This window comes from Panthera leo, chromosome D1 (assembly GCF_018350215.1).
Source record: "Panthera leo isolate Ple1 chromosome D1, P.leo_Ple1_pat1.1, whole genome shotgun sequence".
Classification (NCBI taxonomy): Eukaryota; Metazoa; Chordata; class Mammalia; order Carnivora; family Felidae; genus Panthera; species Panthera leo.
Window position 1 is genome coordinate 65,515,664 of NC_056688.1, and position 26,485 is coordinate 65,542,148.

General features: G+C 46.7%; 1 protein-coding gene across 6 annotated transcripts in view; it reads right to left on the bottom strand.

The window, feature by feature from the left end:
* DENND2B (DENN domain containing 2B) overlaps positions 1–26,485 on the bottom strand; it is a 178,809-nt gene that overhangs the window by 20,711 nt on the left and 131,613 nt on the right. For all 6 annotated transcript variants that reach the window (XM_042904027.1, XM_042904024.1, XM_042904023.1 and 3 more), the window contains 3 exons: positions 12,426–13,670; positions 8,847–8,983; positions 1,306–1,457 (listed from right to left, as the gene is read on the bottom strand). In XM_042904027.1, the coding sequence (XP_042759961.1) occupies positions 1,306–1,457; positions 8,847–8,983; positions 12,426–13,670 (1,534 nt within the window). The remainder of the gene's footprint in view (positions 1–1,305; positions 1,458–8,846; positions 8,984–12,425; positions 13,671–26,485) is intronic.

The window sequence follows — 26,485 nt, forward strand, 5'->3', positions numbered from 1 at the left end:
AGAGGCTAAGAAAACTGGGCTCTCATCTGAGTGAAAAGATAAGGCCAAGCAGGAATTCTGGGGGCTCCTTGTGAGCTTTGGGGCAAGGCTTAGACTTTGCTCATTATTCATCCTGGCTGATGGAGCTAGTCTCCCCCCACCCCAACCTCCCACCAACCCCGAGCCCCCAGTCCAGCCCTAAAAGGCTTCTTTAGCAGGGGTCATAATCCACATGACAGCCTGGTCCTGCTTACTTCTTCCAAGAAAAACAGAAGGGCTCTGGGCTCTCACTATCTATCAAAGCCTGGCAAGGTGGGCCTCATAGCCAGTTGCCTTCACCCAGCTGCCCCTCCCTGGCCCTGATCTACTCTCTCCATCTAGACCAACACTCCTCCCAACAGGGCACCTTACTCTTCGCAGACCCAACTCACTGCTAGAAAGGCAGCACCCCTGCCAACTCGGCCTGCCTCCTACCCACTGTCTGCATCTGGAATTCCCTCTCATCACTCTTCACTAAGTCCTCCTTCCTCCCGTCCCCCAAGGCCCTCTTCCCACCCAACCAGTCTGGCAACATAAGTTCAGTGGAAGCCTGTTTGAATACAGCACATTAGAAAGGTGACTCTTGTATAAAAATGATTACATCGTTCCAAAACCAGAAGAAATTTCTCTATTCTTTAGCCAATGTTACAAAATATCCAGGTCCCTCCATTTGCAAAGAAAATTCGAATTGCCTGGGTAGGTCCATTCTCCTGCTTCCTGTCCACCCCAGATAAGGCCAGAATGAGCTAGAGTCTAGGGCCTCCTTTGACTCCGTCTTTTTTCTCATTCTGCCTTCTATCAGTCCTTAAAGATTCATTCTTACTTCCTCCAACACAAGTGGCTCCAGGTCTGGTAGACACGCATCTACCTCTCCAAATCTGGTTCTTGGGTCTATGCCTGGCCCCCAAATGCCAGTACTGAGATCATTTCTGCCAGAGCTGCAGAATATCAGGACTCCAACCAGGGCCCCCATCTTTCTGTTACCCACAGAAGGGGAGCAAGAACAATGATAAGACAGGAGGCGGCAGAGGCTCATGCCTTGGTGTTGCAGCTCAGAGCTCAAGCAGTGAAGGGAAGAGCATGGGGCAGGGTGCCCCAAGGGCATGCCTCACTTCCCCGTGAGGATTCTGACATGACATTAGTCCCTGCATGCAGAGGCCTTTCCTGAGGTCACCTCCTTTGTCAAGCACTATGAGGGAAAGAGCGTGAGTGGAAGTGGGCCCAAACCCTGGTGGGACAGGCCTCTCCTGTGGCCCTCGCACTGGCTCAAGTCAGGGCTGCAGTTACCTGAGTGGGTGGGTTGTTGTACTTCCTGTCCTGAGGACCCCACATCCTGTGCAAAGAGTCCAAGGAGTTTTCAGACAGTTGCTGGGATTTTCGTCCTGCTCTTCGGCTCTTCAAGTCCACATCCTCGTATGGATTCTCCTTGGGTAGATCTCCTGCAGAGGGGGAGAAGTTAGAGACGGGGAGAAGGGAAGGAGGAAACACATGCACTCACAAATAAACAAGCAGAATTCCTGTGAACCAAAGAGAATGGCTTCTGCCTGGCCCTTCAGCCCATGAGTCATACAGCTGCCCGTCTGCAGTGGGGAGGCTACAAACAGATCCCGGCTCCAAAACCAGAAGCGAACCCCCCCACCCCCACCCCCACTTCAGCTCAGCCTTGTCTGGCCTCTGCTTTATAAATTCAGAGATTGCACAAGACTGGCTCAGCTACCCCTGCCTGCACCCAGCCAGAGGACAAAGCCAACACCAGGCGTCGTTCCTTGGCTCCAGTTCCTCTGCCGTGAAAGCCCCAGAGATATACAGTTCAAGGTAGGAAAGGCTTTCAGAGGTCACCAGCCTGTCCCATTAGCAATGCTCCCTGAAGACCACTCTACGGGATGGGCATGGAGGAACACTGATGAACTATAAGGAGCAAGGCGCTCCCAGGCTTCCCTCTCAATCACTCTACTGTGCACCGCTCTTTCAGGGCAGGTCTACCATCCGGTCCACAGATAACCCCCACACCAGAACACTGTCAGTCAAGTAGTGAGATTTCAGTAACGATCTGCTCAATGTACTGCTCTCATTACAGTGTCACTCTAATTCCTCTACTGCTGACCTGGAAAAACAGATTGATCTTCACTCCCCTTTTGGAATAAGCCCTCCTGCTATGACATAGGGAGGTGTGAAAGGCCTGACAGCAGCCTGGGCTTAGGGGTGAGGGTGGGGAGTTTTTGCTTTTCAGGACGAATTCTTGAAACCCTGGCAGTAGGCACTGTACTGTCACTACGAGCAAACCTCGGGAAGTTGACAGCACAGTCCCTGCCCATAAAAGCAACTCCTGCCCATAGCCATACCTGCCTGCCTCTTTCCCTACAACCATCCCTGGACGTTGCTACACTCCAATAACATCATGAGCCAGGTCAGTCCTGGCTCAAGCCTGCAACGGATCTGTGGGCACTGTGAGTGAATACAGCCCTCTGCTCCTCTTTTCCTTGTCTTTCCATATCCTCCCTGCCACATCAATGCCCCTGTCTGGGACGTGGGACCTAGGCACCAGTGACCAGCATTAGGCTGTGCTGGGGGTAGCATACAAAGAGAACAGGCCTCACTCCTCTTTTCCCTGGTCAGCACCAGAATGGAGCCTAGTGACTGCTGAGCCCTGCAGATGCCTGGATGTGCCTCACACCCAGGAGGAGTTCAAATACCACTTCTCAGGGAGCAGACAGAATAAAGAGCCATATGACTAGAAACAAGGCCACTGACAGTGTAAGCTTTTCTAGGATGGAACACAAAAGAAAAACTAATCCCTATATGCTTACAGAATTCTCAGTTTCCCCCCAACTGGGGGAATCTACAGTTACCCCCCTCAAAATCCCCCAGACTGGGGGGATCTATTTATTATTATCATGAAAAATCACAATGAATTTAGGAAATGCATTCAACAGAGGTAGGGGGAGGGAAGAGATGTGAAGGAAGGGTGCCATGGGAGCAACGCAAATCTCTTGAACTTGAGTCAAGAATGGGTCAAGAAAGGATTTGGGACTGGATGAAGTGATTCCGAGCACCACGCAGAGTCCCCAGCAATTGAGCGGAGTTTTCCTGTAACACAGTCATGCTATGAATATGACTTGTCTCCATTCCAGAGTCCTGACTAAGCAGAGCTGGCCCAGCAACGCTGCCTCAAGAAGCCAAGTATCAAACCTGGCATCCAGCCTACCCTACTCTAGGCACTTAGAGAAGAGTCAGGAGAGACTCAGTACTTCTTGGTCTCCCTCCAAAATATATTCTGTATTGATGAGGTGGGTGGATCAAGGAATCAAGAATGCCAGGACACAATCTTCCTGATAGTGGGAAACAGGACCAGAGCATCACTGCTCAGATGGGGGCAGGAAGAACATTTATTCCAAGCTCATCAAATCCAAACTGCCTTGACCTGGATGACCAGCCAAAGTCCTTATCATCATCCCTCAAACCAACAGGATGACCTTGTCTCAAGTCCTTTAGATCAGAGTTTCTCAAATTACTGACATTTGGGGCTGGGAAATTCTTGTGGTGGTAGCCTTTCCTGTGCATTTGTAGGATGTTCAGCAGCAACCCTGGCCTCAATCCACTAGATGACAGTAGCACCACCTCTGTTGTAATAACCAGAAATGTCTCCAGACACTCTCAAATGTCCCCTGAGCAGATGGATAAATGCATGGATGGGTGAATGGATGGATGAATGTATGGAACGAAGGAGGGAGGGAGGGAGGGAGGGAGGGAGGGAGGGAAGGAAGGAAGGAAGGAAGGAAGGAAGGAAGGAAGGATGGGTGGATGGTTGAAATTACTCCCCTGCCCCATTAAGAACGACTGCTTTAGACAGATGTTTCTAAACTTCCTAATAGATTCTGAGTGCCATGACATGACTCCCAACACAAACCCTCTTTCCTCCATCCTTCCCTCATTCCTTTCTTCTCCCTCTCACCTTCCTTCTCTTCCTTCTTTCTTCCCCAAGAATCAGAGCCTTGAAAACTGATATAAAATCCAAAGCTCTAAGAAATAGATATAAGGGACTGAGGTCCAGGGAAGTAATAGAAGTACAATGTTGATACACATCAGTGACAAGAAAACAGCTGGGAACACCAGGGTCTCAATACTAGTATTGCCTCTGGAAACAAAATTTCAGGAAAGCCTCAATGCCCCTCCTGTCTTCCCAGCCTTAACACCAGCTTCTTTCTTCTTCAGCAATGCTTAAAATCCTCTCTGATATAAGCAGGCCACTAATCCCTTCTCCAGGAAATGACTGCTGGCCCAAGCCCTGCCTCCCCACCCTTAGCTGGGCCTTCACAGCCCTAGTTCACCTGCTACTCTTGACTTCCAAGACTGTTCCTGGCCACTGTTTTGGAACTGTCTCAGGGGACATACCCCCAGTCATTTTTTCCAGAGACTAAGGGTGCCCAGGGGATGGGAATATGCAGAGACCAAGCAGGCCCTGAGTAGAACCACACCTGAACCTGCCAAGAGAAAATTAACCCCGAAGCAATGGCTCAGAATTGGGAGAGGAGGAGGGTTGGGGAAAAGGGCTCCGAACTCCCTCTGGGGAAACAAGACAACAGCAAGGCTGGAGAAGCTACAGCTGAGTGAGTATGGGAAAGATTTAGCAGGGGCATGGGTGGGAGACAGGAAGCCGGGTAGACACCAGACTTTTACCTGCATTCCCACTCACACAGCTTCCTCAAGGGTGGTCCGCACCACAATGCCCTAGGAGTGGGAAAAGAGGTAGGCCCTCTTCCCCAGAAGCCTGGACCTGAGCAGCCCCATCACATCAAGCCCAGCTGGGGAAGCCAGAGGTCTCAGCCCTTCCCAGCTTTGCTGATGAGATATGGAACAAGGGCATCGCCAAGAACTTCTGCTTTGCACTGTTTTAAAGGGGCTTGTCAGAGACCAAACTTATCACACTGATCCTCTCAAAGGAAGAAACCCACCCCACCCACCCAGCCCTGCCCCCATTTCTCCCCACAGCAACTTTGGTCATTAACCACATGTACCAAACAGCACTCACTCAACACACACACACACACACACACACACACACACACACACACACACACACTGGAAGAACCAGTTAGGGACAAAATGTGTGTGAATATGCATAGGCACTGAGAATTTCTCCCAACACAATCCTAAGCTTCCTGACCACACCCTGATTAGGGCCCAGTCTACAGCTTCCCTGTCAAAACCTCTCCCGGTTTGAACCAGCTGTTTCTCCTGGTTCTCAGCTTCTTCCCCTCCTTCCCAAGGTGGAGAGAGGGCCAGGATAAAGGCCCAAATCCCCCACAACACACTCTGGGTTGCAGCCTCAATGCTGTTAGGTGCCCTATGTTCCTTACTACCTTCCTGCCTGGGGACAAATAAGAAGGCAGAAAGAACAGAGGTTCAAAACGCTTTGCAGTCAGGCTAACTGGCTCTGTCCCCAGCTCCCATCCCGTTCAAGTTCCTGGAAACTCTCCCTCAGCCCCAACTAGCTGATGGGAGTGGGAACCTCTGCAGGAATGCAGTCCAGGCTCCCTGGTCAGGCGCCGAGGCCACTCCACATAACTCCCTAACAAGCTGCTTCCTTGGGTGCATTTTTAAGTGTCAGGCTCAAAATGCAAATGATTATAAGGCTTTGTAGAATAGCAGCATCTTCAGGGGCAGATGTCAAATTGGACAGGCGAGAATTAACAGCCCCAGAAAGCAACAAGACAGTAACTTTATTTTTGAACCCCTCTATTGCAAATTAGCAGGATAAACCTCAGCCTGTTTTAGAATATCCCACCACAGGTCCCCAGGCATCATGCCTGGTGTGGGCAGGAGGCCAGCAAATTCCCTGAGGCCCCTCATTCAAGTCCACTGCTCACAGAGAAGACATGTTAGTTTCTGGGCCAACTGATACTCAACCTCTAACAGACCAGAAACTCCAATCCAATCAACTGGTCCCCAAGATGGAGATTTAACGTGAGTGCTCCCTGCCCCCCGCCGGCCCCATTATCACACACCCAAAACAAAGCTTTGTCTGTCACTGTGCAAGCAAGGCAACATAAGAGTTCGTTAATCCAAACAGAACCAGAAACGACCTTAACCTCATAGAGCACAGGCTGGGCCAAGAACAGAGAGAAGGCTCCTGGGAAGTCCTAAGCACTGGTCAATCCCAGGCAAAAGTGAAACTGACATTCAGAGTTCAGCAACAAAGGCCCTGGTGAAGCCTTCGGGGGGGGGGGGGGGGGGGGGTCCAAATTCTTGGGCCTGTCTCCGGGGAAGGAGAAGGGGATAAATCAACCAGAATCTGAGAGAGATATTCTCTCTTGTACTTCCCTCTAGCCTCCCTGGTCAAGTCTAGAAATTCAGACAGCACTGTTGTGGGGGATACAAAGGAGGAAGCCATATCCAGGGCACTGAACTAACTACACCCACACCCCACAAAGCAGAAGCAAAACCCAGGTGTCTGGGTCACTCCCCTGCCTTCCCTCTAACACTTTCCTGAGTACTCCTCCCGTACTCTCTGCATAATGCTCCAAAGATCCAGAAGCCAGGTGAGCAGCTAAGGAATACACCCTAACTCCAACCTCATCCCATACCAGCCCTTACCCCCAGCTCTAACTCACACATTCAAGAAGCATCCAAGCTGCTCCTATATTTCTTTGCCTCCTCATACAACATCCCAAAGTGGCAGTAAGTCCCCTCTACTAAGTGAAGAGACTGAGACCCAGACATACTTGCCTCTCTCTCCCTCTTCTCCCTAACCTGACCTAAGAAGGCCAGAGAACAGTTCTGTTTCCTAGGACAGTGCCCCTCAGATTCTCATCTCCCCCTGTACCACCAGATATGGTCCCCAAACAAGCCCAGACAGAGCCTTGGATCATGGAACTCTGCACAGGGAGAGATGGTTGAAGCATCCCTTTCTCTTATTTCAGTTCAGCTGATACAAAACATTTCCCCGCCTGAAATGACAGGACAGCACAGAAAGGCTGCAAAGCCTTCTCAGAGAAGAGGATCACAGTGTGGACAGTGCCTGGTCTACTGGGGGAAGGGAGTTAAGAACCATAGCCTCCTTGGCCCACTGCAGCAGCCACACTGGGTGCTCTGGAGGGCCCTGGGCAGCAATAACACATTCTGGTTTCTTCTAAACTAGAGGAAACAGAAATGTATCCTGAAACTGGAGTGGGGAGGAAGATGGGGATATGGAGCTGATCCCCACAGGTCTTGACCTCAACTCTGGGTGACTATATGTACAATGCTTTTTCCCAGGGTTAAGAGAAAAGGCCTCCCTCCCTAAACCCTTTTGCTATTCTAGGGACCTCAATCCCACAGTATTCCTGTTATGACCTAATTTTGGATGGCTATATACTATACATTCTGCTCCTGGGGAAGCAGTGCCTATGTGGATCCAAGCACTGCTGCTATTTCCCCAGAAATGCTGGCCCAGCAAGTTATCAGGAGAAAACTATGAAACTGGTGGCAAAGATCAAATGAGGGAATAGACGACCCCCTCTTCCCAAGATTCTCTAGTCTTAGGAGAATCTGGAGGGTTCTCCATTAGGGCCGTTTTTCTCTCTAATATGTTAACTACGAACTTGCAAGGGTCTCCAGCCTCAAGGCCTAACACAGAGATGAGACAGAGCCAGAGATGAGAGAGGAGGGGTCAAGTGCACAAGCACACTGCTTCTCTTGAGTGACACTCACACACACTTTACTCCAACAAAACTGAAGCCCCACTAAAGAGAATGAGACCAGGATTCAAATGAAAGCCCAAAATAAACCCAACGCAGCCTAGACTACCGGTTTTTTGTTGACCCTGGAACACAAGTTTGCCAACACCAAGTCCTCCCAGTTGTTGAAGGACAATTCTCCATGGTATTTTACATTTCTGACTTTTGAGCAAGGGGAAGGACCTATCCAGACTGTCTTTTCAAAGATGTATAGCAAACAACCTCAGAAGGTAGAGATAGTGCCTTCCTCCAGGGAAGAGGCGGTTTGTTTCCTGGCCAGAATAATAAAAACAAGACCTCCTTGTGGGGCAAAGGTTGGGCATGTTTGCTAGCCACCCCCTGGAAAGACTGGGGTTCCTTCAGCCTGAAGTTCCTCCTGGTACACAGACCCACATGTAAGTGCAGTTTCAACCTGGACCTCCTCCACACTGCCTCAGGGGACCTGGGAGCAAGGGGACCCATGTGCTGCCTGCTGTGCCATGAGTAATAAATCCTTTGACTGTGATCCAAGAGTCTTGTGTCTTCGGCCAGCATCTGTGAAGCCAGGGAAGGCTAAACTTGTTAGTATGCAAGCAGAATAAAATCCCAGATGCTTTCTTGATACCATTTACTTTAAGAGAAAGTAGAAGAGATATATATTAAGGACCAGGCACTGTGCTAGGTACTCTGATATACATTTTATCTCATTGAATCCTAACAATAATCCTTTGAGGTATTATTATTATTATTATTATTGTTGTTGTTATTAACGTATCATCATTATCACTTTATAAGAGGAAACAGGCCTCAGAAACGTGATTTGCCTAAGATTACACAGCTAAGGAAGGACACACAGCTAAGGAAGCCTTCTGAAAATAAAAGGAATGATATGGTTTTCCCCTTACTGTGGTCCCAGAAGCCCTTTCAGTTTCAGTTCGTTCAAGGTCAGGCTTTAATATCTTAGCTGCTCAGTCTTTTCCAAGATGCTTCCCCTGATGCCCATTTTCTTGAGAAGTTCCAGAAGCTGGGCCATGTCTGCCCCCAGTGAATGAAGTGGAACCTGGGAGTGTCCCTCCTGTTCCTGTTCTGCAGCCCCCAGAGATAAGCCAGCCCACCACCTCTACCACAGCTTACCCACAATATCTTCATAGGCATTTTCTTCTAAAGTGCTTTTGGATCCAAACTTGGGTTGGCTCTCAGTACCATTCTCAGTGGGAGAAGAGGGGTACAGGGACTGGAGACTGGATGCATCCTCAAACTCAAAGGATTTTCTGTGGATAACAAGAGCATGGGTCATTTCAGCAGAACTAGATTCCAACCGCCTCACTGGGGGAATGGCCATGGGCAACAGCAAAGACCAGAGGTCCTCCTCACAAACCAGCTACCAAGCAATGTATCAAGGTGGATCCAAACTTACCATTCAAATGAGAAGATAAATGGTCTGAGAGACCCCAGCCTCGGTGCCTGCTAATCATACCAGTAACAAATCCCACAGCTAAAAAGGGTGCGATGTATCAGATGCTATGTCAAACACCTTGCTCATGGACCTCATTAATCTTCACAATGCTGCTACTAGCTATTGTGCCATTTTATGAATGAGGAGATGGAGGCTCAGGGAGATGAAGTGACAAGTGGCCGGACTCACCGAGGCTGTCTGACTCCAGGGTCTGAGCTTTTGACCTGGGCCTCCAAGCCCCGGAGCCTATCATCCTTGCGAAGTATCTGCCAGTACCACAGAATGGAGTGCCTGTTCAGCCTCTGGAGCCTCCATTATGCCCGCATCCTAGCAAGCGCTCCTGCTCTGAACAGGTAGTAAGGGCTCAACAGTGGATGGGTGATGCCCAGGGCTGTTTGGGGGTCAGGGAATCAGGTGGTGATAGGTGCATCGTTAGAAGAGGAAGGGCTGAGATCTCCAAACAAATCATACCATTTCTGAGGTGGACCAAGGAGGGCAATTTGCAGCCAGAAGCTACTTCCAAGACCCAGCTTCCCTTGAGCTAGTCAGCTGCTCCTTTCCATACTGCAAATAGCCATCCCCTCTACTACAGAATTTCAAAACCACGGCTTGTTAGCTCCTCAGACAGCTTGAGCCCACAGTACTCTCTACTCCTCTCCTCCGTTATCTAAGACTTGACCCAGGTGCATCCTCTCCCTCTCCAAGGCAGGTCCCAGCAGACTCCTGGGGAGGGGGGAGAAAGGAAAGATACTGACTGAAGACCTCCTCCCATCCATTAACACCTCCCTCTTCTTTTGGTTACCATTAGATATTTCAGCCTTTCTCTCTTGTTTAATGAACAACTTCTCAGAGTCTTGGGGTGCAAGTCAAGGACTAAAGGTGTCCTAAAAGCCACATTCTGTTCTCAGCTTGCCTAGCTATCCTGTAGCACTTGACACAGCTGAACACTCTACACCGGCACCCTCCTCCCTTCACCTCCATGACACAGTCAACAGCTTCTTTGGCAATTAGTTTTCAGGTTCATGTGAGGGATATACCTTTTCCACTTGCCTTTTAAATGCCAGAGTCTCTCAGAGTTCTGTCTTCAGGATTCTTTCTCTCACTCTGTGCTCTCCGGGAGCCAAATACTGATGGCCATTGCTATATCTACCATTCCTACTATGATGGCTCCCAAGTCTGTCTCTGACCTAGACTTCTGACCCAGTTAAATATCCAATGATTAAGTGCAGTGGTTCCTGAATGTTGGCTCACAGATACTGGCGGTCTGAGATCAAGCTTTCATTAACATATATACTGTGAGGTCAACATCTTTTGCAGATAGTTCTCAAATATACAGATATACAAATCATGTTCAGCCAAATTACCCTTGAAAATCCCTCAGGAAGATACCACATTGAAGACCAACACACACTGTCTTTAATTAAGACTAATATAGTCAGTTTCTCCACAGATTTATTTTTAACAGATTTCTTTCTTTTTTTTTTTTTTTTTTTTTTTTTTTGGTTGAATACCAAAAGAAATACTTGGTTGGTATTTTTTAAATAAAAAATTGTTAAATATAAGAATCATGCCTGACACAACCGAAACAAACTTACCATCTCATGCTCCTCCAGGGAATATGCCACTGTATGAATAGGCAAATAAAAGAACTTATACTTTTTGAATGGTCTCTCTTTTTTTCCAAGAGCACAGATTTTTTAATTTGCTATGTTAATTATTATGTGAAGTGACTCCACCATATATGGTATATGTGTGTGTATATATTATATATAAATGTAACATGTACACGAGTATGTGTTAAACCTTCGGGCTGATATACTCTCCCACATCCCCTTTTCCACCTAGCTAACTGCTTTTTTGTTCTTCTAAATTTAGCTCAACAACTCCCTCTATAAGGAGGCTTCCCGCACTCCCCTGTCTAATTTAGCTGCCTCTTCCTCTGGGTCTCTGTAGCATCCTACACTGACATGGATCGTGTCACATAGAGCATCTAGGATTTATCTGTCATATACCTCCTGTACCACATCAAGAATGGAAGAATAGAAGAACCGTATCTTATTTGACCCTGTGTCCCCTTATCCAGTACAAGGTTTAGTGCATGGCAGGCTCTAGATGGGTATTTATAGAAATGGATAAATCAGAACAAAGCAAACACTCCTGGCAGGCTGTTAAAGTCTTGAGAGCCAGTAAGCATGTTGGGGTAAGCCAAAACATAGGATTACCCTTAGCCCAGGGCTCTTCTGGCCCATGCACCTGAAACTTTCTGATGTCTTCCTCTCATGGCTGAGCAGTTATCTATATGATGGTATCCCTGAATGATATGCTGGGTGTAGCCTGAAGTATTAGGCCCGACTGAAGAACCCCGAGAAGTAAAATAAGCCCAAATGCCATCTGACTTTGGGTTAGAAGAGAAAGGCAGTGAGGGAGAAGCAGACAGGCCTTTCTAAGGAGGCGGGCTCCCGCCTACCCCAATTCAGAGAATAAGGTGTCTGTCAACTTTCACAACCCTAGCAGCTCCAGTGCCCAGTCAGTCACTATAACTGTGGAGACAGCCCAGGTAGTCCAGGGTCAAGAATGCTGAGACTGAGCAGGAAGCTAATGACAGTGTCAGGACAGGCCATTCTTGAACGTGGCCAAAAAACCAGTAAAATATTCTTTGACACCTTTTTCCATCAGTCTCCCCTTTCACGATCCAAGGATCTCCTCTTCCTAAAGGCCCAGGATCCCTAAATGGCCAGGCAGCCCTCAGGAGAGAGAAAATCATCTTAAATGTATTGATGCTACTATGTTAATGGCAACATGCAGTATTCAGATAATGATTCCCTCAAGGAAATAAGTTTCTAATGCTGGCATTTCAGGTAGTCATGAGACTAAGATCCTACGTTCCTCAAAGGACTGCCCATTCTATCTAAAAGTAAGGTGGTCCTACCTTTCCCACAAGGACCAAAGCAGTTCCAACAGGGCTCAAGACGTAGCCCAACTCTCCCCCCAAGGCCAAATCCAGCCCACACCTTCAGTAGACAGCATTTGGAAGAAGCATTTTCATCCTCCCACTCACGTTTATGTATCCTTATCCTGCAAGAGCAGAACAATTTCTTTTTCACCTAATTCATGTCACCACCTGACAATTACTCACTGCTTCAGGATCCATGAAGCACTTCTGACTGTGACCCACAACTACAGTCTGCTTTCGCATCTTCCATCGAAAAGAAAGCCACAGTACCCGGCTGTGAAGACACTGGAGGAACATTCGTTACCTGCTCTGGGACTTGCGGTGACCACGCGTGTCCTTCTTGGGTCTCCGGGTGACTGGAGGGGCTGGGGTGGAGGGCAGGGGGGGTGGAGCAGCAGGTGTGGGCGAAGGAGGTAGACCATTGCTTGGCTTACTCTTGGGATTCTTGTCAGCCTCATATTCAAAGGTGCGCTTGGGTTTGGGAACAGGGTTCACAGCGGGATCAAGGGAGCTCTTTGATGGCAGCAGCTGGGAGCTCAGGCTATTTCCCGGGGTCCCTGGCTTAGTGGAGCCACTGCCTTCTCTCTCCAGGGGTGGGCCTGCCTCCACCCCAACTCCAGCCACTCCTCCTGCCCGGTTGCCAGTGCTCACACTCGTGCTCCCTGTCAGTTCCTCCAAGGTTTCCAAGGTCCCAGTCTTCCTTTTCCCTCGGTCTACACTGTAGCAGCTGCTGGGGAGCTGGGGGAGTCCCCGGCCTGGCTGCTCCTTCAGGGCCTGTTCAATTTTCTGGATCCGACTCAGCACTGCTGAGCTCTCTTTCCTACTGCCATGCCCCCTGAGGAAGGCACTGGGCTCACTCCGGCCTGCCCGTCTCTCTAGCCGGTAGAAAGAGTCCCGGACAGGGAGCGCCTCTCCCTCCTCCTCAGTCTCAGGGTAGGAACACTCTGAGAAGGTCCTGCTCATCCTCCGGAGGCCCTTGAAATCAAAGGTTTTTTCTGAGCTGCAGGGGGATGGCGCCACGCTGGGACAGCCTTCACTGACCGCCCACTCGCCCCCAGAGCCCTCCCGCTTCTCCCCACACATGCTCATCCTGGGCGAAGCCTCTCGGCGACCCTCCCATGCTGAGATCTTCTCCCGGATGCCCAGGCTATGGGCACGGTTGCCAGTGCGGTTCAGAAAGGAGCTCCGTGAGCCGGTTCCCGGCCCCAGGGATGGGGTGCTCTGGGCAAGGGGGAGGCAAGCAGCTACTCCCTCTACATCCTGGGCTGCCCCTTGGACATTCTCCTTCTGGTCCTCTCTCTTGCACACTGAAGGGCTTCTGTCCAAATAACTGAAGTTGGTGGCCTTGAGAGGACAGATAGGTGGTGAAGTGTCTGGGGAGTGAGCTTGAAGATTTGGGGGTGAAAGATCACGGGGGTGCCAGTCCTTGAGGAGCAGCCGGGAGCTGGAGCGGCTTGGGTACCTGCAGGCTGACGTTTCACTATCACTGAATGGGTAGATGGGACTCCTTGGTGGGGAGAGAACTGGAGGTGGAGAGACTGACTGAGACCTAAAACCAACAAAAACAAAAACAAAAACAAAAGGAAAAGAAGAGAAAATGGCAGTGAGTGGCCCGACAACCAGAGGTATGGTGTTACATTTGTAGAGAGCTAAGTAACTCTTTCCTACAGGACGTGCAAGCTCAAAGTACTCTATTCAAGTAATACACCCCCAAAGCCATCCTCAAGGAAAGGAACAGCTCCTTATCCACAGCAGGCCAAACTCAATGGGTCTCTCTGCCCAGTTCAAGCCCAGAGACCCTGAGTACCATCTGGAGCAGAAGCCAGCTCTGTGTCAGGTGAGAGGATCCCCAGAATCTACATCTGCCAACTAGAGCACAGTAAGGCCAGTGGTGTCTGCAAAATATTTAGCCATCGGCCCTCTGAAAGACAAAGCACAGATCTGTAATGTTTGCCAACTTCCATGGTATAAATATTCCTATTGTGGCTGATTTTAAGCTACCAACATGACCTCACTGAATGTGACATTGGGAAGAAATGCTAGTGATCAGTTCTCAGGAGCTGCTAGAAAGCATCTCCAGCACACTACTTCCTGCAGTGCCCCAAATATACACCCAAGTGCTTTGATCTGTCTCTTTAACAAAGCCCTGTCTCCCCTGAGACTTCTGTTACCACCACAACATATGCAGCTCAGCTTGAGTCCTGACCAGAATTCAGATCTCTGAAGGTCTCAAAAGGATCAGAAGGGTCCCTCAAGAAAGAGTCCTCTTGGCCCTGTCAGTGAGGACGCCCATGGGGAAAGGAGGCCAGCTCCTCAGGCAGCTCTACCTTCCAGCGGTGGCATCCCTTCAAACAAGCACTGGCCACTTCTAGCTCTAAATCCACACATAGATCTTATCAGATATGAGGAATAGTTCTAAATAATACATACTGTTAACTCATTTAGTCTTCACAAAAACTCTATATAATAATTATTGTTTATTATTATCTTCATTTTACAAATGAAAAACACTGAAGCCCAGAAAGGCTAAATATCTCATCCAAGGCCCCTCAGCTAGTGAGGAGGGAAGCCAGGACAGGAATTTACGGTATATGATGTGGCCCCCTCTGAAGACGAAGCAGTGGCCTCTGCCATCTTTGTCAACTGCCTAGGCTCCAGGACATAACTCGGCAGGAACCATCACAGCACTGGGCACAGCCCTGTCTCAAACAGTGCATTTATAAGGATCAGGGACCTCTTCCCCTCAAGACCTCTAGACCTCTCCCCTACTAGACCACGATTTCTTCCAGGTGGAAGGACACATCCTCAGTATCTGTAAGGTGCTCAGTGAATGAAGGACAAATAAAGAAACAAAAAGGTAAAGGTGAGCTTATTGACAAGAACCACGAGAGGACTATCTTTTCAGTTCACTGTCAACTTCCAGCCTTCTTCTCAAACAATTTTAGTTCAAAGACAGCAGGGTTTTTGCCAACACCACATACTACAAAGGCCTACCTGACCCTAACACCATGGGCCTTAAAGCCGGGCAGTAGCCTCATAGGCTCCAGAGTCCCATGCCATCCACAGGAAGGCAGCCAGCTGCCCTCAAGCCAGCCTGCTGTCACTGCTTGCTCACACACAGAAAACCGTAGCTTGGGTGAGTCAGGGATTGGCCGACAATTCCCTGTTGGGTCATAGCCTCTGGCTGCCCCCGATCAACAGGAAACCTCAACATGCTTAAGTTGTTTTTAAAAGGGCAAGTCAAACAAGAGCCATCCCACGTGTACATGGGCACAGATGAGAGAAATTCAGTGCCCAGCCAAGCCAATGACCAAAGAGACTCTGCTCAGTAAGGACGTGTGAAAAGAATAAGCCTCAGCGCTCCCTAGAGTAGGCAGCAGCAGGGCAATGTGCCAAGCTTGAGCCTGGGGAGATCCCAACCTACTCACAATCGAGGGAGGCCTGAAGTCCCTCATTTATTTCACAGAACCATGGATACAGAAGGCCATCAGTCCAGCCCTGTAAGCCAGTAAAGTCTGGACTACACAAAGGATTCTGTTTCAGCTATTCTCAATTGGAGGTGGGAGAAGATGCCTTGAATAGAAAACAACTTTAATTTGTGTTTTTTCATTCAACAAATACTTAGTGAGCATCTACTATGGACCAGGCTCTGCTCTAGGTGCTAGATATAAGAATAAACAAAAGGGGCGCCTGGGTGGCTCAGTCGGTTAAGCGGCCGACTTCGGCTCAGGTCATGATCTCGCGGTCCATGAGTTCGAGCACCGTGTCGGGCTCTGTGCTGACAGCTCAGAGCCTGGAGCCTGTTTCAGATTCTGTGTCTCCCTCTCTCTGACCCTCCTCTGTTCATGCTCTGTCTCTCCCTGTCTCAAAAATAAATAAAACGTTAAAAAAAAAAAAAAAAAGAATAAACAAAAGAGACAAAAATTCATGTCCTTGTGAAGTTTAAAATCTAGTGGGAGATGACAGGCATCTAATGAGACTCAGAATCTCTTAGGAAGCCTTTTGATTATGCCTCATTGCTCCAGACATTTTGATATGCTCCCTTAGAGATGCGTCTCCTCAAACTCCCAAGATGAGAAGTCATCAGGCCATGAAGCCACTGTACTTATGGGGAGTAGATGTGTGTGGCACAGTTCCCACAGGTGGGAAAGAAATAGGGTAAGGATCTCTGGTCTGATTCCAGCATGATTTCACAACAAATGGCTCCCTAACTTCCCGTAGTAGTTCCAGCATGGAGAAATCTCCACAAAGCAAGAAATTCTCTCAATGCCTAAATGCCTACCCTGCTGTAACTAAAGTTTAGTTTCCCTCCTCGCATGAATCATCAAATAGAGAAGAGACTGACCCTTGCCTTTAAAGGTCCTGGTCTCTGTATCATTGCTGAGCTGTGGCCAGAGCTATAGGTATTCCTTGCACAGTCTCACACACAGGCCAGGCCCCAAGCGCTGTATCAGCTTGGGATGAAAAAAGGGGCCTGGAGCCCAGGCATCTCCAGGTTCATCACTCACTCCAGGGTTCTAGGAATAAATTTGTAAACAATATAGATAAGCCCTTGCCTTCATGCCATTCTCACTTAACTCTCCCTGTTTCTAATTCTACCTTTTTAGGAATGTGACCTTGGGCAAAGCTGCTCACTCTGAGCTTCCAGTTTCAATCCCTCAAAACCAATCCAACAACGTCATTGGGTTGTCATAATGGGCAAATGAGACTATGGATGTGAGCTGATATCGTACACTGTAACTCACTATGACTGTAATTATCGTTAGTATTAAGTTTTTCACTTAATGGTTATGCTAGGCCAGTTGTTCTCAACAGAGGGTAAGAACATTAGAAAGCCTTAGGGTTCACATTTCAGCATAGCCACTACCAAGTTACATGACTTCCAGCAAATGACTTCAACTCTTTAAACCTTAGTATCTTGATCTATAAAATGGAAGTTAAAAAAGCACACATCTCTGGGGATTATTGTAAGGAATAGAGACAACATATGTCAAGTGTTGAGCTCAGTGGCTAACACATAGCAATCAATCTTAGCCAGATAATAACTAATATTAATGAGGGGCTCAGCACTCAGAACAATTGCTTGGCAAACTTTTTCAAAGAGCTTACCTTTGTTCTTAGATTCTAAACATCTGGGGTGAAAGGGGAGGGAAGTAAATTAAAAATGGCTATAAATCTTTTGCAGCTCATGCTATCAAAATGTGGATTCTATTTTTCTGCCCCTTAAATCTAGGTTGATCTTGTGATATGCTTTGACCAAAAGAATGGAGTAGAAATTAAGTGAAGTTCCAAACCTGAGGCCTCAAGAGGCCTTGCAGAAGCCCCCTTTATATACCTAGAATGCTACCCTGAGAATGTCATGTAAGGAAGCCAGTCTAGTCTTTTAGAGGACAAGAGGAGCGCAACTGAGGTCCCTGCAGCCGACAGCCTGCCTCAGTGTGAGCCTGACACGTGAGTCTAACACGTGAGTGAGGTCATCTTGGATCCAAGTGAACTTGGCTACATGAGTGACTCCAGAGGAAACCAGTGGAGGAACTGCCCAGTAAATGCACAGAAACGTGAGAATAAACTGTTCTAAACCACTACGTTTTCGGGTGGTTTGCTACAATGCAACAGTAAAATGATGCAGGTGGGAAAGGCCAGCCTTGTGTATAATTGGCCTGCCCTATCCCAGTGCAAAACCACTGCCCTGGACCTTCCATCCCTGTGCCTCTCCTCCACTTCCCCATAGAGCAGTTGTTGGTCTCGATGGTCTTGGTCTTGGATCTCCATGGTCTTGATGTTTGGATCTCACTCTCTTTACTAGGGGCTCTGGCACTCTTCTGAGAATCTCCTCTGAGCACTCCCTACAAATGGAGCTAGTTCTGTAATCCCAAGAATAGAATCAGCTTCCATTAGTCTTTGCCCCCCCCAAAGTGGCCAGTATCACAAAGACAAGAAATAATAAGCACTGGCGAGCATATGGAAAAAGGGAACCCTTGCATACTTTTGGTTGGAATGTATATTGGTACAACTACTGTGGAGAACAGTATCAAGGTTCCTCAAGAGATCAAAAATAGGGGCGCCTGAGTGGCTCAGTCGGTTAAGTGTCCGACTTCAGCTCAGGTCATGATCTCACGGTCCGTGAGTTCAAGCCCCGCGTCGGGCTCCGTGCTGACAGCTCAGAGACTGGAGCCTGCTTCAGATTCTGTGTCTCCCTCTCTCTCTGACCCTCCCCCGATCATGCTCTGTCTCTGTCTCAAAAATAAATAAAACATTAAAAAAAATAAAATAAAAATAAATAAATAAAAATAGAAGGGCGCATGGGTAGCTCAGTTGGTTGAGTGCCTGATTCTTGATTTTGGCTTGGGTAATAACCCCAGGGTCATGGGATCAAGCCCTGCATCAGGCTCTGCATTCAGTGTGGAGCCTGCTTGGGCTTCTCTTTCTCTCTCTCTGCCCCCCTTCCCCGCTAGTGCACTCTCTTTCTCTCTCTCTCTCTAAAATAAAATAAATAGAAATGCCATCTGATGTAGTAATACCACTACTGGGTATTTACCCAAAGAAAATGAAAGCAATAATTCAAAAAGAAGTATGCACTTCTATGTTTATTGCAGCATTATTCACAATAGCCAAGATACAAAAGCAACCTAAGTGTTTATCAACAGATGACTGGATAATGAAGATGTACACACACATATACCAATACACAGTGGAGTATTACTAAACCATAAAAAAGAATGAGATCTTGCCATTTATGACAGCAGGGATGAACTATAAGGTATTATACTAAATGAAATAAGATAGAAAAAGACAAAAACCACATGACTACACTTATATATGGAATCTAAACAAACAAACAAATCCTTAAACACAGAAAACAAACTAATCATTGCCAAAAGGGAGGGAGGTGGGGGGATGGGCAAAATAGGTGAAAGGGATTAAGAGGTACAACCTTCCAGCTATAAAATAAATAAGTCACAGAGATGAAGAGTACAGCATAGGGAATGCAATCAACAATACTGTAATAATGTCGTAGGGTGACTAGACTCACTGTGGTGAGAAAAGCTGTTGGTGCAGGATGAAAGCAGGCAAATTCAGGAGCAATGTCCTTAAGCAAGCAGTAAAGGGGATGGGGATCCAATGTCCATCTAGAAGGGTTGCCCTTAGACTGGAGAATCCCTTTTGTTCTCACTCTCATCCACCTGGGCTGAGTATCTTCTCACGTAGTCTCATCCCTGTGCTGCTTTATGCTTCCACCATTGGCTTTTACTGCTTTCGTGTTTTCCAACTCATTCCACAGAGGGGAGAAAAGATCCAGATTTGTTCTTTGTTTCCCGCTCCTTCAACCATATGTACCCAGCTCCTTCCCCAAACACACAGATCTACATAATGACTAAGTCCTACCAATTTTACATCCTTCACATCTCTCAGATATGTCCCCTTCCTCATCATCCCCACTGCTGCTACTTCTTTCAGATCTGATCTTTCACCGGGACTATTGAAACAATCTCTTAATCTCTCTCTCTGCCTTCAACCTTAACCCAGTTCTCATCAATCCTCTTATCTTCTGACATCTTTCTAGTAAGGGAAACTCCTCATGCTTGACACTCCCCACTATCCACAGAATGAAGTGCAAATTCATTGACATGGATGTCAAGGCCTCTCATGATCTGGTCCTTATTTATTTTTCCTCTGTCATCTCACTATTTTTTCTTACATGCAATCCTGTATCCTACCCACATCAAACTCCTTTCCCCTATTTATTTTTTCTTTTGTCATCTCACAGTCTTTTCTTACAAGCAATCATGTATCCTACCCACGTCAAACTCCTTGCTTTTCATGCTTCTAGGCTTCCCACATTGTTTCCTTTGCCTGGAATGCTGGCTTGGTCACTTACATATCTCTGTAGCTGCACTCTGGAATCTCTCTTGATCCTACCCCCTTCATCCAGGTGGAGACAGCTATGTTTTGATGCCTCCACTGAGCCTGTAAAAATGTCTGTTATGGTACTTGTAACATGTTATTGGACTATATTATTTCCTCACTTGCCTCCCTTACTAGACAATGAATGGACCTAGTTGAAGGTGGTAACAGAGTCTTATTAATCTTCGTATCCCCCATTCTTTGTACTGCATCTAGAATTTAGCAGGAATTAATGTTTATGTTGAACGACTAAATGAATGAATAAAAAATAAATGGTTAAAACTTAGGTCTCCTTTTGCCTGCCCAGGACAGGCACAGACTTCCCTGCCTCCCCCTCTTGTTGATATATGACCTGAAGAACAATACAAAAAGTTACACAAAGCACTCAGTGCAGCCCAGAGGGCAGGTGACAGTTCCCAAAGCCCTCTCCCATAAGGCAAAAATCATATAACAGACTAAGAGTCTAAAAACCTGGGTTTCCTCTGGTCCTGGTCCCATCACTTCCTGGATGTACTCATGGAAAAGTCACCTAAATCCTCTGTGCCTCAGATTCTTTATCCATAAAACAGGAAAAACACTTGCTTGTGGTTAAAATGATGTACTTTTCAAAAGTGCTTGAACACCATAAATGGCTCCAGGAATATAAAAGAAATATAAAAGTAAATACAACACAGCTAAAAGACATCTAAGACTCTGCTCTGATCATCTCTTGCTCTTTATTCTAAAATCCCAGGTTTGCCCCTGGGAAGGCAGACACTGTGAAACCAACACTCACACCACTGCCTTGTCAGCAGGCAGCCAGATCTGCTCTCAGCACAGGCGCGCATGCCAACACCGCAGCATGGGACTGGCCAAAACCAACATTTACAGAGATAAAAGGAGAAAGAGAGAAGAAAGGGGAGAGAATGCAAAGGAGCAGAGGAGCATAAATACTCACATACAGACAAATATATAAGACAAGTGAGTAGGAAACAAAGAGTATGAACTAAGGGTATGGAAAGAGAAATTTAAAGAAAAATTAAAAAAAAAAGAAATTTAAAGAAAAAAATTTAAAGAAGAAAATTTAAAATTTAAAGTGTGTGTGTGGGTGTGTACATAGACAGAAAGTGAGAGTTAAAATGCAAACTATCAAACTATGTGCCCTTTCCTCTGGTATTATTTTATAAGAATACAACCTAACCCTTCGCTTAGTGATCTGAGCCATTCTCCAGTAATATAGCAGCAAGCATTCATGCTGAGGGATGCCAAATGTACCCAAGGACTCTTTGGGAGGGAAGGCTATCTTTAATTAGTCCTTGATGACAAGAGATTTCTGAACTCAGCATGTTCTGGTGACAGGGCTTCTGAGAGTATCAGTATCAGGAAGAAAACCAAGTTGGGGCCAGTTGGGGAAGGTTCCTATGGGTCCAGGAAACAGCCCCAAGGTACCAAGATGGGCTGTAGATCACATCAAGTGAGGCTGTTTACAGATTAAGATTATACAGAGCCCAGCTTCCAATATGCTTAGTCTTTACCAAACAAGTGTCCAGCCTGCTTCTGAATGAAACTGCCTAGAAGTTGGCCATCCACCATTCTCGGGCTGTTCAATGAAGGTGGGCCCTTGTTGGCTCAGTGGACATCAGGATCCTACCACCACGCAGTGACTGCCCCAACTCTGGAGGTGACATTCACACCGTATTCCCTCAAGGCCATACTCTGAGTCACACAGGAGGAGAAAGGGGAGGAAGTCTGCCTGAATCCTGTCAGCAAGTCCCAAAGTTTGTTCCCCAGGCCAGAGCAGGTGCTCAGTTCAATAACTCCCACTGAGATCCCACTCTGGGATGGTCCTGATAAAAAGCCAAAGGACAGGGAAACTCTCACAACTTGGACTTCCTGTTCCCAAAGCAACCTCATCTCAAATGGCTGGACCCCCACAACAGGGCCCAGGACAGCCTCATCCACCAGTGGGGCTTCATATGAGCCACCATCTCTAGAGATTCTTGAGATCAATCACAGCTTGTCAGGGTAGGTAGAACAGTAGGTAGGGTCAGAGCAGAACCGGAGTCACCTTTTCACTTCCAAAAGTACATCTAAGAATCTACCAAAGTCACACCTGCCTGCCTTCCAGCTGGTTTCTAGGGAAGCATAAAGAGGATTGGTGAGCTCTTCTCTGGGGGGGGGCCCTAAGTCCCCTAAGTAGTACAGAGCAGTTACAAGACAGAAGCCCTCCCTGAGGCAGGTAAAAATTATGCCTTACAGGAATAGCTCCCGGTAAAAATGAAACTGCTTTACAAAACAGAACCAGGTACTATGCAAAGCCAACAAGGAGAGAAATGTAGTTTCAGGAAACCATATTAAAGATACTTGTAATGGTTTTAAAATATGGTCCCCCAATTCTCTGACATGCCTCCTATAAAAATGACCCCTCCTCTTGAATCTGGACTCTGTGACTGCCTGACCAATAGAATACAACTGAAATGAATCTGTCAATTTTCAGGCCCAAGCCTCAAGAAACCAGCAGCTTCTACTTCCTGTCTCCCATGCTGTGAGGAAGCCCAGGCCTCACAGAGTGGGCACATATAGGTATTCTAACAGTCCCAACTGAGGTTCCAGAAATAGCCAACATCAACCCCCAGACACGTAAGGTAAGACACCTCTAGGTAATACCAGCCCCTAGTCAATGAGTTACCCTACACCGTGAAGTCTTTCCAGCCAAGGACCCAGACATCATGGAGCAGGGAACAGCCATCCCTGCAGTGCTGTCTGAATTCCTAAGCTACAGACTCTGTGAGCATAATAAAATGGTTGTTTTACACCATAAAATTCCAGGATAGTTATATAGCAGTAGATAACTGAACAGATTTCGGTACCTAGAAACAGAGTGCTGTTGAAACAAAATCCTAAATCAGTGACTTTGGGACTGAGTGACTGGCTATCAGGAGGGACTTAAGGGAAAGTAAGGAAAATGTTAGTAGAAGCTAGAGGAAGGGGACCCTCAAAAAACATTGGAAAGTTTGCTAATCCTGTCACCAGTGGTGACATGGAAAATAGAAAATATACCTAATTTAATGAACTCGCTTAAGGTATTTCCAAGTAGAGTGCTAAGGCGCCATCTGACTTCTAGCTGCATATAGTAAGAGAGAGAAGAGATGAGCCAAAAAAGGAAATATAAATGGGAAAGGGCTTTCTGTGTTAGGAGATAACACTTGTTTCAGTCTCAGTCTCTCCAAACAAGAAAAAAGTCCCTAATTAAGAAATGGCTTTCCGATTGTGGGGGCAGTTTTACTGCATGTGTGTATGTGCATAAATGTGTAAACTAATCAGACTGTATACTTAAGACTGTTCAGTTTATTATACTTTAATTATCCTTCAATAAATCTCTTTAAAAAAATATCTGGAGTGGGACTGGAAGATCCTTGTCAAGACCTAAAAAATGTTTTCAAGCATTGTCTCATTAAATCTTACAGACAGACACACAAAAGGCCTTCTAACAATTTTAAGGGTAGGCCTGGCAGATCCTCTGTAAATAGTAAAGCGTCTAAGACTCTTAAGAACCAAGCAGTCTCACAGAGAACCCAAAGTGGGAAAGGACTCATGGTGAGGTGATTTGTACATGTGCCTTTTGTCTACTGCAGTGGATTATAAAGTGATTCGGAAGAAACTCACAAAGTTTTTAAAGGAACTATATCATCAGCTGGAACTGAGAAGCACAGAGACAGTAAAATGAAAGGAAGGCTCTGGACTCTTGAAATACTATGCACATGAAGCAGTTGGAGAAAACTACTCACCTGTAAGAATGGACTACTTTTTATGGAAAAGGAAAAATAAGAGTCGGGATAACCAAAAGCCCTGAGGATGGAGCCAGAGACAAGGTAAATGCCTCCAAGGCAGTAAAACCAAGACCTAATCAAGGAATTGGTAATTTGTGCCCTCACTGAATATAAGAATTACAATGGACCCCTAACAGCTGTGTGGCCTCCAGTGTTCCCCTTTCTGAAAAGAAGTATCTACAGCGGTTACTCAAGGCCTGTCCGACCCGGGTATTTTGGGTGGCAGATATAAATTCTCTTTAGTTTATAGGTCTTCACATCAAGAGGAACAGTACTCAAGGAACTGCACCCAATGAAAGGGACTGCACCCAAAGAGTTTCATCTATATCTGGACCTGACTTACATGACAAGATCCTAGAATTTAAGCTGATGCCATTAAAAGGAGGAGACCTGGGATCTTAGGGGAGAGACTGAGTGTATTTCACATTTGGGAAGGATGTGAATTTTTGTGATCAGAGGGCAGACCATGGCAGATTGTATTTTCCAAAGAGAGTGCCCACAACCTACCCTATCTCACATGCCCTTCTAGCAACGTGATGTTGATAATCCTCTCATCAAGTGGGAATTAGTTTCCCTCCTCTTGTGTGATACTGTGATTTACAGTAAGAAATATGTAATTGGTCTTAGTCCCATTTCTGGCACAGAGCTCCTAAATCCCTTGGAATTGCCTAAGTGATGACAGTGTTGACGGTGTCTTTTGTTATGCTAATGAAGTGACTTTTGGACTACACCTAAACCTGAGGGCTGTTTGCCAGGAAAACCAACCTTGAGATTAGAGGGCTGGAACTTTCTGTTCTCCCTTGAACACCAAGGAGAGGAGGGGGCTGGAGGGTGAATCAACCACCAATGGCCCATGATCATCTTCAGTCATGCCTGTGTAACTGAAGCCTCCATAAAACCCAAAAGGGAAGGGTTTAGAGAGGTTCCAGCCTGGTGAATCAGAATGCTTCCACATGCCACTATGCCAGGCCCAGGCTCCCCAGGACAGAAGATCCTTTGCTTGGGACCTGGCCCTATGTATCTCCTCATCTGGCTGTTGATTCATATCTATTAATATCCTTTGTAATAAACTGGTAATCTAATGAGTAAATGTATTTCTTGAGTTCTGTGAGCCACTCTAGTAAATTAATGAACTCAAGGAGAGTTGTGGGAACCTCTGATGTTTTAGCCAGTTGGTCAGAGCACAGGTAACAACCTGGGCTTGAGATTAGCATCTGAAGGAAAGGGCCCTCTTATGAAACCGAGCCCTTAACCTGTGGAATCTGATGGTATCTCTGGTAGATAGTCTCAGAATTGAGTTGAACTGTTGGGCACCAAGCTGATGTCAGAGAATTGCTTAGTGGTGTGGAGGAACACCCTCACACACACACCCACGTTGGAATTGCCGTGCAGAGCTCTTTACCTTGAACTTCAGCAGACCTTTGTTATCTCCTTAATCAACAGAATAAAACAGAAAAAACACGATGTAACTTCTGAGGCTAGGTCATTAAAATGTCATGCATTTTCTGCCTTGTTCTCTGGAGATGCTCACTCTTGGAATCCAGACATCATGCTGTAAAAGCATGCAACCAAACACAGAGGCCACACGTAGGTGTTCTGCAGCTGAGATCCCAGCTGACCACCAGAATCAACAGTCAGACATGTAAGTGAACAAGTCTTCAGATGATTCCAGCCTCCAGCCACTGCGTCACCAATGCTGCAAGGAAAAGAGACAGGCTTTTCCTAATGAGCCCTACCCAAATTGCAATTTGTGAGCAAAATAAATGACTATTAATGTTGTCAGCCACTAAGTTTAGGGTTGTTTGTTATGTAGCAATAAATAACCAGACAAATACTGATGACATCATGGGTGGATTCTAGGAAGCATCTCAAGTAATGGGGGGCTAAGGCCAGAGGTTCTCCTGAGAGGTAGCCTGCTTTTTTACCCACAGCCAGTACTCTCAGGAGACTTTCCCTATCTGCTAGCTCTTACCCTCTTCCTGAAATCCAGGCACTGGGTCCAGATCTGTGTCCACTTTAGCAGTGGGATCTCAAGACCTCTCTGGATTTCACTACAAATCAGTGTCTCCCTCTGCACAGAAACCTGTAAATATAAGTTGAATTTACAGTTCTACTGTCAATTAGCTATGTAGGTTTTAGCTTCCTCATATGTAACATCAAGTAATTGAGCCAAATGAATCCCAAGACCCCTCCAACTTTAACATTCCAAAAGAGTATGTGTTGGGCCTCCAAAGAGTTCTAATTGAGTAGGGGGAAAAAGACCCACACAAATATCCACTCTACGAGCTACTATATGATTAGTGCTATTTGGAGGCTCCAAACTCAGGATTCTAAGTGTGAATACAGAGAGTGGAGAAATCCTTCTTAGCTGGGTAGTTAAGAAAAGCACTGGGAAAGAAAGAACATCTGCATCTAGACTGGCAGAAATGCAAGTTTTGCATTAGGCAATAGTGAAGGGTAAGAGTAGAAAGAAATATCAGGGCTTTTTATGAAAGCCTTACAAGCCAGGCCAAGTTTGACCATATCCTACTTGACAATAGTTTTTGAGCAGGGAGATTCCAGGAATGTTTAGAGGGAGGTGAATGTAGTGGCACAATAAAATAATAGAAGGATCAAGAGAGCTAGGCTTGAGTTCATCCTCCCATTAGCT